This window comes from Phoenix dactylifera, chromosome 3 (genome assembly GCF_009389715.1).
Source record: "Phoenix dactylifera cultivar Barhee BC4 chromosome 3, palm_55x_up_171113_PBpolish2nd_filt_p, whole genome shotgun sequence".
Classification (NCBI taxonomy): domain Eukaryota; kingdom Viridiplantae; phylum Streptophyta; class Magnoliopsida; order Arecales; family Arecaceae; genus Phoenix; species Phoenix dactylifera.
In genome coordinates this window covers 9,593,702-9,610,969 of record NC_052394.1, presented here as the reverse complement: position 1 = coordinate 9,610,969, position 17,268 = coordinate 9,593,702, and the positions used below count along the sequence as shown (strand labels likewise).

The window sequence follows — 17,268 nt, the reverse complement described above, 5'->3', positions numbered from 1 at the left end:
ACATGTGTCTCATTGATCGAACGGTCGAGATCAGGCATGATCACATCAGACGGAAATCTTGCGTGGTCCCTTTCCTGAGTCTAAAGGATTAAAAAATTTATATATAGGGGTATCTTGGGCTTCATCCGCTTGGATCCTCTCTCTCTTCCCCCCTCTGTGGCTCTCGTATCCCACCCAAGCTCGGAGAGTTGAAGCTGCTCTAATGGCGGACGGGGGGGATGAGCCCGAGGAAGCCGCGGAGCTCCCGGAGAAGGAGAAGCTGGAGATCGCCAAGTGGTTCCTCACCAACGCCCCTGCCGGCGAGATTCACTACGTCGCCAAAGGTGCCCTCCTCTCTCTTTCTCTCTCGTTCTCCCTCTTTACGCGTCCTCTTCTTGATCGTAGAGATCTAAATCCCTTTAAAATCCTCCAGATATCCGATCCGTTCTTGGGGACGATAAAATCTACGAAATGGCGGCAACGGAGGCGTTTCCCGTGTACAACAAGGCCCATTTGATTGTTCTTGAGTTGCCCGACAGGAGCGGCGACGTGAGTCACCGTTGGAATCCATTGGTTTCTTTCTTTCAAATGCCTTATGTCTTGAAGTTTATTTGAAATAAAATCCATATTTTCCCTTTTCTTTCTAATGAATTGATCATAATGTAGTCGTCAGTGCAACTTATTTGGAGGTTATTATGCTCAAATTTCATCGAATTCCAATTGATTTCAGCATTTATAATATTTTTTCGTAGTTTAGCTGAAATTTGGAAAAAAAAAACTGCCATTGAGACCGTGGGTAAAATAAATTGATCATAGCTTCTGAGTTATAGGTTAGTCCCGTGGGATTGAAAGGAATACTTCCTTGTCATTATGATAGAAAACAAGTTCATTGTTACTGTAGGTGAAGGACTTCATAATGCTGCAAGTTGCAACGCACTTTTCATTTCAAGATGTTGCTTAAAAAAACATTAGATTTTACTCATTTTTGATGCAAGTCTTGATTGCGGGTCAGGTTCAGACATGATTGACATGCATGTTTTCAATAAACGGCTAATTGTTTAATGTTATAGTAGTTATTGCAGGAAACTAATAATTGGCTATAAACATTCTAGGAAACTGCTATTCCTATAAATATTTATAACAAGCTTTTAAACAGTGCTGTTATTTGTGGATTTCATTGTTTATGTTATAAAATATTGTTTTTGTATCTATACTTTATATGGAGATATTAGTTCATAATCATAATCATCTAGTCTTTGCCCAACTATTGAGGGTCGACTATACAGAGAGATCAGTACAAAAGATAATTCTGTAACATCTTTGAACAATTATTTTATAAAATAACACCATGGTGATGCTATTGAGATCTGTTTCCTATTATACTGGCTAAGATCAGGTGTTAGAACAGCCTTTGTTTTGTTGCAGATTAAATCCTGTTGAGCAGGCAACTAATGACTTCCATTTCTTCTATAGAAATCAACGGGTTTTTTTTTTTCCTTCTTGGGGGGGGGGGGGGGGGTCTGATTATCTGTCTATAACAGAGCAGTGAAAATTCTAATACCTTGGCAACAAGGTAAGAGGAAGATGATAATTCTAGAAATAAGAAGATCGCTTGTAAAAAGACATTAAAAGACACTTGAAACCTAACCAATAATATTAATAATTCAAGTAGGAGTCTTTTGGATATTTCCACTCAAAGAAAGCTTGAGTGATCCTAAAATGGCTTGAATAAATAATAAAATACTGAATATTTAATTTAACTGAAGTTTCTGTGATAGCTTGGATCCATGACTGAACATGTTCTAAAGATGCTCGAAACAACCACTATTATGGTATTATACTTAATTATGTCTATTCCATTATTAGAGGCTCCACTCCTCATGCTTATCCTCATGCACCATTTGATTTGCAAGTGACCTTGAGATCTTATCACAGTTCTAATAATATGGCTATATCGATGTCATTTCATGAAACCATCATGGGCCATTATAATGACATAATGGACCATTAGTTTGACAAAAATGTTTCCAAGACTCTCATCTATGATAGCTTATAACAATGAACTAATCTTATTGGGAATGTTTTAAGTTAAATTTGGACCATTCTATATTGTCATATTGTAGTTACGCAAGAGTATACTAATATACAAAAATAATATTAATTCCTTGAAACAATGACCATGTCAATAATAGCTGTTATGATGCCAACACTGCAACAATCATGACACATCTGTAGCTGGCAATATTTATAGCCATTATATGTCCATTATTATCATATAAACCATTATAATGGTCATTATAATATTATGAGCATTATAGCATAAGTTCTGAGGTTACTTCATCATAGCTATCCACGCGTGTTTATGTCTTTAGCACACATGGGTTCTAATACTCTCATATTCTAATATATGCTTTGAGATAATCGCTGCGACTTATGAAGAACTTGACAAACAATAACATGTGTTTCCACGACAGCCCAACAATTTCACTAATGTTATCCATGTGTGCCGACTGCTAAGCGTTTTATTAAGCGTACATGTGTTTATAATTTCTCTATATTTTGATACATGCTTTTAGGTAATCATTACAACATATGGGGAACTTGATGAACACAATTACTTTGATCCCAGGACTGCTCAAGTAGCTACAGTGGATCATGTCAAACAAGTAATCTCTTCATCCTTGGCCCAGCAATTATTTTCTTTTCGCTGCTAATGGAATGTCTTGGTTTTCCAAAAAGGAAATACATTTACAATCAGAACTTATGCTTAATTCAGCTTGAAAAGATAGGCTTATGCCAAGGGAAGATGAAATCATAATTCTCATTACTTGATGTTTAGCTGTAGAAACAGGATTACAAATGCAAATTAAGGAATGTTAAATGAACTTGGTGGCAGGTTATAACTGATATTACACCTTATCTAACAATTTAAAAAGAAATATATAGCTTCTTGTTAACATATTGGCAGGTTCTGGTTCAAATAAATAATAACAAGGAGGAAACATGGATAATGGGACCAGAGCAATAACAGTATTGATATTAAAAGAAAAACTTTTGAAAGGTCTACACTAGAAGCTACAGTTATAAGTTCGTACGGGAACTCTGGCATATTTTTTTGCACATTCACAAAACTAATATTCTCTGTGACAGTTTCACAGAATCCTGAAATGAATGAAAGATTTATTGAACCTGCACTAAGGCATCACTGGTAAGCATAACTCCAGACCTTACTTTCCTTCTGCCATGAGCACACACAAAAGAAGACACAAAACAATTCTTTTCTAAGTTGACTGATCCTCTTGCTAGCTCCAAGAGTTGCTACTACTCATCTATCAAGTTCTAGAATTGTTAATCCATCAATTTCGTGGCAGACAACTAATGGACTGCAGGATGATTTTTGTATTCGATATGGATTCTTTCAGTACATGCTTTTAAGATATGTATGGGAAGTCCAAATCAAAAGCTTCATATATGACAGTATTTCAATAATTTACAGCGAGACATGCTAAATAACAATTTAGTTTCCTATTTTTATTAACTGGTGCATTTAAAGTTCTTACCTGGATTGAACAACCAGAAGTTATGGTGATTGTTAGATTATGAAACATGCAGTACATAACTCTGAAGTGCAATTGTGACTTGGCAAGAGAAGAGATGAACCTCTGAACTCGTAATGAGTTTTCTGAATTGAAAAATGTTGGCGAACAAAATTAAGAGAAGAAATGAATTTTATCAAGTGACATCTTTCAGCATTATATAGGAAACTTGTGTATATTAAGTAAATTATTTACACATGATTTGTGAAGTATTAGCAAAACATGTTGAAAGGATTAAGAAAAATATATATTTTCATTGAGTTGCAGTTGAAGTGGCAGAAAATAATCAGCATAAAAGACAGAAAATAAACAACATGTGTATTCTCTAGCAACTTGGAATTAGGTGATTTTTGTGGGAAGCCTGGAGATTGATATGTTTTACTTCACATATGTTGTTAGCTGGCCTTTGATTGAATATTTTAAATGGTACAACACAATGGCTTGGAAAATTTGAGCAATGGACATTACCTGTAAGATTAATGTCATATCAATGTCAATTATATATTTTAGGTTTCTTACATAACATTCCAGTTCTATGGTCAACTGCTAGGTGAAATTGTGCTGTTAAAAATCTTCCTAGAAATTCTGAAACTGCACATTCCAGTCCATATTTTATATATTGAACATAAGCTCGCATGTCAGCAAATCTTCTACAAAGTTGTTACATTATGTTTCATTTTCCAATCATTTCTTTAAAGGTTGAATATGCTCTTGTTCTATGTGTTTGCATTTCTTTTCTCAAGAATCTATTGAAACAAATAGGTGGAATTTGTTATATTTTAGAATGGAGAACCACGAATGTTGAGCTTATCCTTCAATTGATGGTTCTAAAAATTCAGAGTATGTAGAGTTATTTAAAGGTATAGATGTGGGCAGAAGGGTGGGTTATCAACAAAGCTACCTAGAGTTTTGGATTTGTGCCAGAAATTCTATTTGATTTGTGTTCAAATGTCTTATATCTTAAAATGTGATTCAGATATTGCCCAGTTCACATTCTTGCACCTTTATCTTAGATCAACAAGTTTTGTTCCAGCTATATGGGATCAGCCTCAAGGATCAAGGTGTGATTCATCTAGTGCGAGAAAGCCTAACAATTAGCTGTCTGCTTGACATTAATCCTTTGAATTATTGCTAGACTCCTCACTAACACATACCCGGCCAATAGAGCAGCCTTCCTTGTAACTAAAGAGACCAGTAGGCAGGGAGGGAGAAAACACCTTCTTGGTTATAGAGTTTAAAGCTTACACAACTGGGAAGCAAGTCTGCAAGGTTTCCCTAACTTGAAAAGAATCTAGATCGGGAAAAAAGGGGAAAGGTTTTTTGCACTCCTTTTGGTGGGTGAGAGGCAGGGGACAGTTTGATAGTTTCTTACTTTTTCTGTACTGTACCAATTTTGAACGTGCCATTTGTTTTTTATTTTTCTGTAAAATGCTTAATAGATGCAGTGGCAGAGAAAAATTGTGAACTTAACTAGTCTTGTTAACTTATGAGATCAGCAGTCAGAAATATATGATCTTTTATGTTAAAGATTAGCTAGAGAGACCTCTGTGAAGAACAATGACCAGTTACCAAAAAAAAATACAATATGTTCTATAAGATAACATTCATTTGATGGAGGCGCCTTGAAATTTCATGTTTTATTTTTGAGCTTTCAATAATAGATAGGCTATACTATAGTGTCTTTTTTGATGTATTATTGTTTAATTTTGTGTGGTTGTTCTCTTACAGGAAGCTAATACAACCTTACTATTTTTCATCTTCATTCATATCTTGATTACATTACTAAAGAAATTTCTATTGCTATCTTGGATTTCAATAACTTCTGAATCTTTTTATTATTCATTGACTTCAGTGATTCAAATCCCTTCAGGTCTGTACGAATTTGAGACCTGCCACTGATGAAGAGCTCCCATCTCCATATATTGAAGAATTTCGGTATGGTATATGCAATAGTTGCAATATGATCTTCAGATCTACATTATTGAGTTTGTTAGATCTTTATTTACATCCTTATGACCTGGATGAATATCAATTATTTGTTTATTAGCAGTTATGGGTTCTCTTTATTATTTTCATCAATAAAAAGTGCTTATATGTGATATGGTTGTATTGGACCTTCCATGAGCTTATCATGTATATTTGATATATATATATATATATATATATATATATATACACACAGATTTACATTATTAGTGTTAGCCAATTTTTCACTCATGGCTGAAATTTAACCATGTCTAGAAGTAGCCACGTGCATCATACCTTGTCATGTGCATTTGCAGCTGGGCATGGAAAAGGAGTCCATGGAGTTCGTCAAAATGATTAAATGGTCGTCAAATGCCCTTGATTCTTCAGCGTCTAAACAGCTTTTGGCAGCTAGACTGCCTGCTAATTAGGCAGTTAGAAAAATAAAGAATAAATTGAAGAAAATCCTTTAAGGATAATAACACTTTACCCTTGCGACTTAGTTTTCCTCATAAATCCATTTGAGAAGCAGATTCAGTACAGTTTCCAAAACAGGGAAACAGTGAAGTAGCACTTAGAAAAACTCCTATAAGGGAAACTATAGGAAACATGTTGAAATACTGAAAAATTAATGAAATTAAAAGCTACTAAATTTTCTCAATGGTTTCCTTGGGTTATTACTTGCATCTGTTTTGCATGATTGGTTTCATGATAAAACTTTAGAAATTTTTTCTGTTTCTTGTTTTGTACTTTTTTCCACCCTCGTATAACTGATCCAAAGTTATTCTGAACCAATTAGAATGTAATTTAATAGCTATTGGAATAAAATAAGAGAAGACCAATATTAGTAGTAGAACTGTAGAAGAAATTTAAAGAAATATGAAATTGTACTTAAAGCATCTAGAGGTCTAGACATTTTCAGCAAAATTCATTAACACTTGAAGTAGTGGAGAATTGAAGTGTCATCACAGGCTCAAAAGCATGGTCTGCTGTGCCAGTACCGAGTACTGAACCGATTGCCTGGCGGCCCGCGCCGTGCCGTGCTAGGCCTGTACCGATACAGTAGAGGAGGCGGGGGAGAGGGCGAACGGCAGAGAGGAAAAGAGAGAAAGAGAGAAGGGGGAGAGAGAGAGAGGGAGGCCGATAGAGACCGGTGGAGGGCCGTCGGAAGCCGGCGCCCGAGCAGGAGACGGAGGCCGCAGCCGAGTCCCCTGTTTCGGACTTCACTTAAAAATTGCGAAATTTTTTAGCGGCCAGACCCCTGTTTCGAACGAAACAGGGGACTCGGCCTCCGCCTCCTGCCCGGGCGCCGGCCTCTGCCGGCCTCCCTCCCTCTCCCTCCCTCCTCCGCTCTCTTTCTCTCTCTCTCTCTCTTCATCTCTTTCCTTCTCCTCCCTCTCCGGCAACGGATTTCGTTTTCGTTGTTGGAACCGTCCCGATCTGCCGCCAGGACGGCTCGGTACGATCAGAACGGTCCGGTTCGAAACGGTTCCGCCAACTCTGCTCAAAAGTATCCATTGACATGAAACTCGAAAATGCAATGCCCAGTGCTTGCAGTTCTGGCTGATCTAAATAGGGTACTTTTTCAGACTACCAAGGAATAATGCCCTGTTGTGTTTTGTCTTTTCCAAAAATGTCAGCAGTCCAAACTTCCAAGAACTAAAATGTTCTATTCGAGCAATGAAGTGGTTACATAGTGAAGAGCATTCGTGGAGGCATGTATTTGAAATGGATGACTTAACAACTTGACTATTAATTTTATCAGCATATTAAAAACTTCTCATTATATCTGTGTTTGTTTTATTGTTTTTACATGATTATTGGAACCCTCACCTTGACTTATGTGGTGGACATGTTTGATATTATAGTGTCAGACAAAAAAGGGATATGAATAATCATCTTCTTGGTTAAGCCTAAAATTTTTGTTGCTACTAAATAATAAATAAGTGTTTACTGATTTACTCATGTTTTATTTGTGTATGTCATCTTGATAATAATACAGGTGTGCTCTGGATGCTGAACTTTGCAAATATGTTGGTGAAGCTTATCCAAAAGGAACATGTGCAGTTTATTGTACTCGTGGGAAAGATGTGGAAGGACCAGGAGCTGATTTTGAGTTTGCAGTAGTGATTTCTGCCGCTAGACACAGCCCACAAAATTTCTGGTGTGTTTTAAGTCCGTAATGACTTTATTTCCATTATTTCTCTGTTTGGAAAGTGTAGGTATTCTTGCCTATAGGTTTCACAATAGCCAATTTCTTTTTTTTTTTTTTTAGTAGCATGTACCATGCTTACTGATTGAGGACAGTACAAATTATCAAGCAGAAATTCATGCTAGACATGCTCATAAGGTTAACCATGATAAACAGATCTTGATTCTTTAATACAAGAAATCCTACTTTTATGTCAAGTCTTTTATTTGACCTTGCTGCTTGCACCAAAAATTTGCTTCAATTCGCAAGTATACATCATTCTGATCATAGTTGAAATGTTTTCCTGATTTTTCTTGATCTGTTCTTCGCCTGTCCATAATTGTTCGATTGGTTGGATTATTATTAAATTATATGTCAATAATTATTCTCCATGTTTTCACGAATGCCCAGACCTTGTGAACAAATTAACTGATACTTATATTCCAATAATTTTGATAAATGACTTATCGACGATTTCTCTCTCTTGCTCTCTACATATATATACATATATGCATACACATGTGTATACATAATTATATTCATACACACACATGTATATATATGTGTATATATCTGAAACGTAGCTTTCTAGCTTAGCATGTATTTTGTTTATACATAGACATAAACAAAGGCATGTGTTAATACATGCTTGAAATTTATCAATTATTGAAATGATATTAGTGTGGTAAAGTTGGAAGGAAATAAGATTGATTAAAGATAATTATGTATGAGGTAGTCAAGCATCTCTGCATGATTTTTGCTAGAATTTACACTGATATGTCAGGAGAATAATTATTTTTTCATAAGCTTTTTCTCAGCTAATGGCAATTTTGGGAGAAAATTTGACAGATCCATTGGATCAACTCTTTTGCAGTATAAATAAATTATTTCACATATTTTATTTATTTTGAACTTATATTTGTTTCTCTACGTGGCAAAGGTTTTTCTATTTTCTATTTTTCTGAACTCTAAATCTACTCTTGACAGTGACTATCATTTGCATATAGGATTTTATTAGTAATTGACAACTAGCTAGTATTCAACGTACATTCATAAACAGGTACCCTTGCATTCACTTATTGTGTAAGCAACCCATGTATGTAAATTTCTGTATCGCTTTGTACTTATGCAGAATGGTAGATATAGCTTAACTGATTGAGACATATTTGTTGGTTCTTGTGGCTCTTATGGGGAACCTAAATATCACTGCATTGTATTATGCAGCAATGGGAGTTGGCGCTCAATTTGGAAATTGGAGTTCAAGGATGAATTGCAAGTCGTGGAAATAAATGGAAAGATGCAGGTACTTTATGTGAAAGCAAAGAATTTCTTGTAATGTTGCATATCTTGCACAAACTAATGCCTAAGCATATGCAGGTTGGTGCCCACTATTTTGAAGAAGGAAATGTTCAGCTGGATGCAAACAATGAATGCAAGGACTCAACCATCATGCAGGTCATGCAGCAGTCATATTTCAGCTTATGCAATTTATTCTCTGTCACCTGTATCTGCCATGCTAGATATATGCTCAATAAAAAAAGTATAAAAATCTAAGTTTTAAGCTTTATCATCATAAATAAGAAAAGCCTAAAGCCATTTAATATGAGGTTGGTTTTGTGGATTCAACATTGCTAGTAGTTCCATTCTTTAGACTCAACTTTATAGGCAATTTTTTCACATTCCTTTCACCTATTCAGCCATGGTTTTCATTTAGCATGACACCCATCTTTTCTTCAACATGAGTCCAAAGCAACTTCTCATTTAGGTTTGTCCTTGGCTTGTTAAATGTTACAGTACTCGGACCCTGTTACATTATATTCCGTAGTGGTCCAATGGCATGTTATATGCTTAGATCAATTTATTTGTGCTTGAAGGTCTATCAGATGCTATTAAACTGTATCTGATTTCTCTTAATAAGCAGCATGGATATCATTACTGCCACTAAGACACTGCCCTTTTTTCAGTCCCCTGAAGATTGTGCTGTTTCGGTAACCAGCATGATTGGCCATCATGAGTCTGAGTATATGGCTTCTCTTGAGGTTTCAGTCTCTCTTTGTGGTTTTAATGAATCATTTATATTTAAAATATTTAGCAACAGAGTATCTTCTTTCTATTGTCTATGCAGGCATCGTATCTAAATTTGCCCGACACGACTTTCAAGGTAAGATTAGACTTTGAGGAAGTATAATTCATTATCGTTAAATAAGAATGTTAAATACCTCAATCAACCTGTCCCATGCTTTGGCAAAATCAAAACTGATAGAGTTTAGGTCCCCTTATGGTAATACTTAGTACTTTACTGAGGACAGATATTCAACAGTTTTCACATGGAAATGCCTGCATGAGGAGGGGATGATGATTAGGTAAAGTGTTTTTCCCCAAGAAAACTCAATGTTGGATGGAGCAGCCGAATGATATCTGTCGTTTCTATAAACTTGTCCAAATATATCATATGGCAACATAAAGCTTGTGATTGTTAGCAGAAATATTTTCCCATCCATTGAACTATGAAAACAGCTGAAATTATTCCCTTTGTACTTTGTATTACATGTAGCAATTATGTTTTGTGGGATAAGGGAAAGATCCTTAACTACCCTCTTCTTCTTCTTCTTCTTCTTTTTTTAAATGTTCCTTCTCTTTTAAAATTTCCATCATGAGATGCTATTAAGAAAATGAAAGCTGGTCATTCTTCAGACCAATTCTATCATTCATTTCTTTCTATCATTAAATTGTTAATGTCTTTTTTTTTTGCCTGCTGCAATTGACTTGATCAAATCTCTAATGTAGGATCTTCGAAGGAAACTTCCAGTTACTCGTACTCTGTTCCCATGGAATAATACTTTGCAGTTCAGCCTTACCCGAGACATTTCAAAAGAACTTGGAATTGGAAAGTGAAGGAAGGTACAGGCCAGAGGTGAGGTTGGCATTTTCGTTTTTGCATTTCAACTTCAGGCTCCTTCGTCATGCAAATGTTAATATTTTCCAGTTCTACTAAATTTTCCTTTTAGGATGAGGTTTCTTTCTTCTGATATATTTGGAATTCCTGTCAATTGCAAATTGCAACCTTTTGTACTCCCCTGGGATTTTATCATTTTAAATCTTTGAGGAAAAATCTTTGCAATTTTCTATGATATTGTTATGCAGACCTCATTCAGAAGGTAACACTGAGTTTTTGGTTCACCAAGCAAAAGCGTAGCTGAAAGAAGATTCAATTTATAGACCTGAATATATCTGACTGCTTCCTTGCTTGTGCACTTGGCCTTGTTTCTGAAAATTCAGGACAATTTGCTACTTCGTTGCACAGACCTTGTTATCAATTGAGTTGTATGCTCAATTTTTCAGAAAATTGTGCAATCGGTTATAATGTCATTGTGTTATAACCATTATACAAATCAATTCATACTGATTGCTGATATTAGCATTCTATTTCAAACGTGAATATAACTGTTCCCGCATTTTGTTTCAGGGTTGTTAGCTGTGGACCAAAACATTGGCACTCAAGGGTTGGCTTCATAAAATTCTTTTTTCAGAAGTTGTCTTCAAATAATTCATTTCTAGCAAAGTTAATACATCATTTAGAAACTTCATATTAATATTGAACTTGTTGGAAATTATCCTATCAAAGGTTTCTGATGTTGCTCTATCAGAAAGGCAGCGCTCTATCAGAATGGCAGCATCACTGTCATAGTCATGAACCATTATAACTACAGGGTTTCATTTACACCAAAAGGACATTCTGTTTCAAAATGCTTCATGCATCCTAAGAAGACTAGACCAACTGAACTGTAAATCATTTTACTTTATTTATTTAATCTTTGGACTTGGTCTAGAGGAGTAGCCAAAAATAATAAGTTTCATTTAATGTAATATAAGATCTCAAAAATTCTTTTAACATTTTAGCTTATCAATTTCAAATGCTATTATGGCACTAATTTCAGTCTATACGTAGTTGTAACTTAAAATAGAACTTTTGACAACCAAAAGAAGGAAATGCTGTTTGTGTAATTCAACTCAATCATTTTTATCAGTTCAGAATTAGATAAACTTTATTGTTGCTGGTACATTCAATTAGCTCAAGCGCAGATAAGTGCATTATATTTAATTTAGATGAATCCAGTAAGGATCTTTTTTAAACAAATGTGGATGTTTCTTGCATGCATTAAATCATAAGAACTATCTTGCATGTGCAATATGCATGATGGTTTGAGTCAAAGGAGTGGAACTTGGGGAGGGGGGTGTGGAGGCTCACTCTCAGAGTTCCCAATATAATAGTAGAAGATAATAATTTAATAATGATGTCATATTATCTCTTTAGATGTCATGATTCACAACAAACAATTTAGGGTGCCGAGGTTTCTCATAATGATCCAGATTAATTGTACCATTATTTTCTTGTCTGTATCAGCATGTTTCTTGAGGTCTACATATCCAGATTTATTGATTCTGGAAGTGTTGCAACAGGTTCAGTGATTACGTGCTTCTCCTGGATACTCGACTTTTCTGTCTTGCTGGCGTGTAGCCTTTTTGAATGCGAGAGCTGGTGGTGGTGACTCCAGGCTGATTAAAGCAATGAAATTGCTCAAGCACTTGCAGAAGAAAGCCAATCAGAAGATCTAATATCACCAGGTCCTAGTGCAGAAGGTAGCCAGCTCAAAAGATTTCCAAGTTTTCCCCTCCCCACATTTTATCATCCTCGATGAACTTGTACACCCTCTGGTTTTATGTTTTTTTACACCGAAGTTTTTGTGGTTGAATTTATGACTCTGAGTATCACCTTGTTGTCTTCTGTTCATTAGTGTGAAATTTATATCAAGAGTGCCATGTTTGAATATTTGCAGCTTGCTCATGCTGAACTTTGCCATGCCATATATGAAGCTTACGCACTGGATTATAAAATATGACCAGTTGCTTTCTGGTTTCTGGAAATTATGTTGATTCTGTTGAGGAAATTAAAGAGATGGCTTCGATATACAAGCATCCCACATCAAATTTTTAACCATTACTAAATTCCTAGTAGATAAACAGAGATATACTGTACCAGACATCTTGAATTGCTAAACTTTAGCCCTGTCTGGTGGAGCTAAATAGCATTGACATGCCGAGGTGTTGGCTGCTAGGTGAGATGTTTGATGGTTTCGTCGCGCACTTTGTTTTTGGGATTTTGCAATTCACAGTTGACACTTCGTAGGAATTGGTTTCTTAAGAGCAAAATTTGAAGTTAAATAATTCTAATGCAAAAAAAATGCCTTGATATGATCGAAGACATGGTCGCTGCTAACATGAAGAAACAAGAAGGATGCCTGACGATATCTCAGAATAATTAGGAAAAGGGAAACATTTTAAAAAATTATTTCAGCATTTTTTTTCTTTTCTTTTTTGAGCAAAATTAACATGATAGTTCTAAAAAACAGTTGTTATAATGTTTTATAGGCCAATAATGATCTTGAGCCTTCTCCTTTAAATGCCAATATATGACAGCTAAACGCTGAGTCATGAACATTATTATATCGCATATTATTATGTGACAGTAATAGCAACCATTCGCTTCACCTTTAACTGCCTAAGATTTAAGATGAGCAATGCTATTGAGCTCTGTTATGCATATAACAGCAATTCTCTTTGCCATGTGGCAAGAAGGGATTGATGCAACTCATGAAATTCACTGCCACATTGGATGGAGTTGCCAAACCAGCAATTTTGGCCAGAGTAAATCTTCAAACTTTCACATAAGACGAGTAAATTGAACAGTGATTAGGAGGAGTTTTCTATGGAAATATGAAAAATAAACTTTGCTACTACCAAACTTCAGTTCGGATGGGATCATCTCTTGTCATTCAGGCAAGAGATCATAATTTTGATTGGAGTCCCTCTCAAGGATGGTGTGGTAGAAAGATGTTCCTCGTAATTCGAAAAAATAATATTGCTTTCGGGTTACTTCATTCCCTGCTCTGACATGCCACCATAGAATTAGCCCAATGCTTTTAGGGTTCGAGCTATATTTTTCATGCGAAAAAATGATTCACCTCATTAGATTGCGCAACATCTGCTTCAAGACCTATACAGGTGTATCGAAAAAAAATTTAAGTGCTTTGAGATCTGTGCAAGATGTGATCTAATGGTTGATGCTGTAAAAAGAAATCAATCATGGCACCCAACTAAACCCCTTGTTGCACCAATTTCTGACTGCCATGACAGAGCTCGCTGGGCAATTGAGCTGGGATCGGCAGCAGTACTTCTGAGAAGTTGCAGTCTTGCAGAGTTAGCCTTGCTAGTTGCTACTAATCGCTACCAATGACCATGAATACAAAGTTTGGGATACATTTCCCCAAGATCTGGGATGCATCCGTAACTCTATAGGACAAACGGGGGCAATCAAGACTTTTCAAAATTTAACGGTCGAATTCCAGAATGGTGAAGAAGGTAGCCGTTGAATGGCTTTCAAAAGTGGATCCCCCCACTCCTTCAAATTTCAAATCCCCCACCCAACCCACCTTCCATAAACCCAGAGAACTCGTCTTCCATCTTCTATCAGCGGAATCAAAGGAAGCCCAAGAAGGAAGGAAGATGGCTCTTAGATCCCTCGACAACGCTCTCCCAGCCACCATCGAGAGGCCCAAAAAGATCACGAAGGTCGCTGCTCCCGCGGCAAAGATCTCTGCTCCTGCCGAGGTTCCTCGAGGTTCAGTCATGAATGATGAGAACGCGGCACCTCCGCCGAAGGTTGTGGAGCAGTGCTTGGAGTACACCGCTTCAGAAGACCTCAAGGCCCTGCCTGACCCCGAAACCAAGATCGCGGTAAACTAATTATCTAATTGATATATAGATTCAATCTCAATCAAAATGGTTTTTTCTTTTCTAGGAGAGAGATCGAGTTTGCATGGGCTTTGTTTGCATCGTTTATGCGATTTCCTCTTTCAAGGCTTCTTTTGTAGGATTTGTCAGTTCTTAGTTTTAGACGATTTTTTCCGCGGTTGATTCCTTCTTTCTTCCTTCCTTTTCTTTAAAAGCCCTTTCTTTTGATCATAGCTTCCATGAGTGGCAATCTCAAATAGGCAGATGGAACAAGATTCTCTTTTTTTCTTTTAAAAAAAAGTATGCAAAACTTGTTTGCTGTACGTTTGATTTGAGGCGAGGAACCATTAATTTTGGATGCCGATTTTTAGGTGACTCTTTTTTTTTTCTTTTGGGATAATTCTTGTCGAGCAAAACGTTGGCACGCCACCTTTTTCTTTTGGATATTTCTGTGCCGTTTACATCTTAACTTTGTGGCTGGATTAATCAGAGTTTGTTGGAGGAACTGGAATCAAGAGACTGGCTAAAAGTGTGTGCAGCTTTGAATGATGTTCGCCGGCTCGCACTTCATCACTATTCTTATCTTCTTCCGATCCTGTAAGTTTAAATCTCTTCTTTCACAGCTCTAAAAACTAGTGCTACTGCTCATTAGAAGGGACCTGAAAAAAAATCTTGCTTCATGTCTGAGGGGACATAGATGGTGTTCCAACTATTTTGGAGGAGGGAAAAATTTATCCTAAATTGATTTACATCTATTGTTTCTTTTATATTTTTGCAATCTTCTGTTAAAAATTATGCCTGACCTTAGCATATTTTTGTCATAGAAATAGGGTTATATTTGATCTTAATGAATAAATATTATGAGGTTGGCGTTTTTTTTCTAACTCAAGAAAAACAAAGAATTCATGGTTAACAGTTTCTATCATGTAGTCTAGTTTTGATCCTGTTACTAAGTGGCTTATGACTTTCACAACATAAAGGGCGAGTATGAATAGTATCAGTTGGAGACTTGGATTACTAAGAACAATTTATGACCACCTACGTTTATCCTAGAAAGTATTGACAGATAAATAAACTTAGTCTCATTTTTTTTAAATTTCAAGACTTTGAGATATAATTGCTATATGCTGGTCTCCGAGAATTCTTAATAGTGAAGTCTTTGCTATTTTCCTGGTGGCATTGACGAAAAAGAAAATTTTTGCTTTATGTTGACTAAAAAAATTTGTCGCAAGAAATAAGGGAAGATGGAGCATATTTGAGCTAATGATGTTATTCCATTTAATCTTATGATGATTAGGGGAAATGTGATGCTGGTAATTGTGAAAGCAATGAAAAATCCAAGAAGTGCATTGTGCAAGACATCGATCATGGCTTGTACCGATATCTTTCATTCCTTTGGGAATATTTTGCTATCTACCTCCGAGGAGTCTGCTTTTGATCAGCTGGTATTTTCTCTTAACACCTTTGCAAGAATTTCTGTATCAGATGAGGGATGTGGAATGGTTCACTTGCATCTAGTTTAATAGTCCTTTGTGTCTATCTTGTCGAAGAAATGTCTAATTAAACATGATCTGGAATTCCAACTTTTGCTCTTTGATTTCCTAAATTACTTAATATGGTGCCCAGAAGTGGCAGTGGCTTCGCTTGATATGGCCTGTAGTTTTCCAAAAGTGGCTTAGGAATTTTAAAGCCTGATGACCTCTGCATATTCGCTTGCAGTTGCTGCAGCTTCTGCTGAAAGCATCTCAAGACAAGCGTTTTGTATGCGAAGAAGCTGAGAAGTCACTGGAGAAAATGGCTGTTTCTGTGCCTCCTCTTCCATTACTCAAGAAGCTCCAATCTTACGTTAATCATTCTAACCTTAGGGTGAGGGCCAAGGCTGCTGTTGCCATATCGAAATGCGTCTCCAAGATGGTGAGTATGAAATGCTGCATCTCCACTGCTTGTTTATTTTTTAAGCTCAAGCTTAAAAAGAAAAAAAAAATCCATGGTTGTGGTATAAAATCTAGAATAGAAGAGTTTGTCCATAGGATTCTCATAAATACAAGGTGCAGGCAGATTTTGAATCTTTTCTATTTAGAATAAAAAAAAAGATTCTCAATGGACCTAATGTTTTTAAGGGGCAATACAATTTGTTTCAGGGCATTGAAGTTATGAAGGCTTTCGGGCTAGCAGCTCTTCTTCAAATGTCAGCTGAATTGCTGAATGACAGACTGCCAGAGGCACGTGAAGCAGCTCGAAGCATCATAACTTCAATTCATAGTGGGTTCGCAAGACAAAATGAATTGAAAGTGGGTGATGAAACATCGGATGCAGAATCATGGCAGAATTTCTGTTCTTCGAACTTGCCTCCCATTTCAGCACAGTCAGTAGCGAAGATTGTTTCACAGTAGATGCCCTCTTCATGTTAAATTTTATGTTTGTATTCTTTTCAATGAAAACTAAAGTAGTTGTCAATGAAATTTCACGTGGCTAGTTCTTACCATGTCAACTTTCATTGCTTTTGATAAATTTTTCAAGTATTAACATCTTAATGTGCTCTCCTATTGGTTCAAATCCTGGATATTGCTCCAAAAAATGTGCTTTCCTATTACTTTTGTATGATATCATCTAAAGAAGCTAACACAAAACATATGTATTCACAATGACTAATTGGAACACAGGAGCTCATATATTAAGCCATGCAAGAACAGTTAATACTCTTGCCAATCATTCAGTGTGCACCGAATTGGGCTGCAAGAACTC

At 36.3% G+C, this 17,268-nt stretch overlaps 2 protein-coding genes across 5 annotated transcripts; both read left to right on the top strand.

Moving 5' to 3' along the window:
• Positions 1-134: 134 nt before the first annotated feature.
• Positions 135-12,572, top strand: LOC103715287 (F-actin-capping protein subunit alpha). 4 transcript variants are annotated; one of them, XR_003387201.2, is made up of 12 exons: positions 135-323; positions 413-528; positions 2,556-2,645; positions 5,446-5,510; positions 7,543-7,704; positions 8,956-9,034; positions 9,109-9,186; positions 9,696-9,770; positions 9,857-9,892; positions 10,519-10,645; positions 11,198-11,294; positions 12,193-12,572. XR_003387201.2 is itself a non-coding variant. In XM_008802867.4 (11 exons), exons 1-10 carry the CDS (start codon positions 203-205, stop codon positions 10,624-10,626), a joined length of 930 nt encoding a protein of 309 aa, XP_008801089.1. In that variant the 5' UTR covers positions 135-202; the 3' UTR covers positions 10,627-10,645; positions 12,193-12,568. The 4 variants fall into 4 exon arrangements, 2 of the variants coding, with proteins under 2 accessions (XP_008801089.1, XP_008801090.1); XR_605366.4 differs by having other exon boundaries at positions 11,198-11,234; positions 12,193-12,568; XM_008802867.4 differs by lacking the exon at positions 11,198-11,294 and having other exon boundaries at positions 12,193-12,568.
• Positions 12,573-14,190: 1,618 nt separating this feature from the next.
• On the top strand, positions 14,191-17,057 carry LOC103715289. Its single transcript, XM_008802869.3, has 5 exons — positions 14,191-14,526; positions 15,014-15,120; positions 15,821-15,968; positions 16,243-16,437; positions 16,665-17,057. The coding sequence occupies exons 1-5, from the start codon at positions 14,296-14,298 to the stop codon at positions 16,914-16,916; spliced, it is 933 nt and encodes a 310-aa protein (XP_008801091.3). The 5' UTR covers positions 14,191-14,295; the 3' UTR covers positions 16,917-17,057.
• Positions 17,058-17,268: the final 211 nt, after the last annotated feature.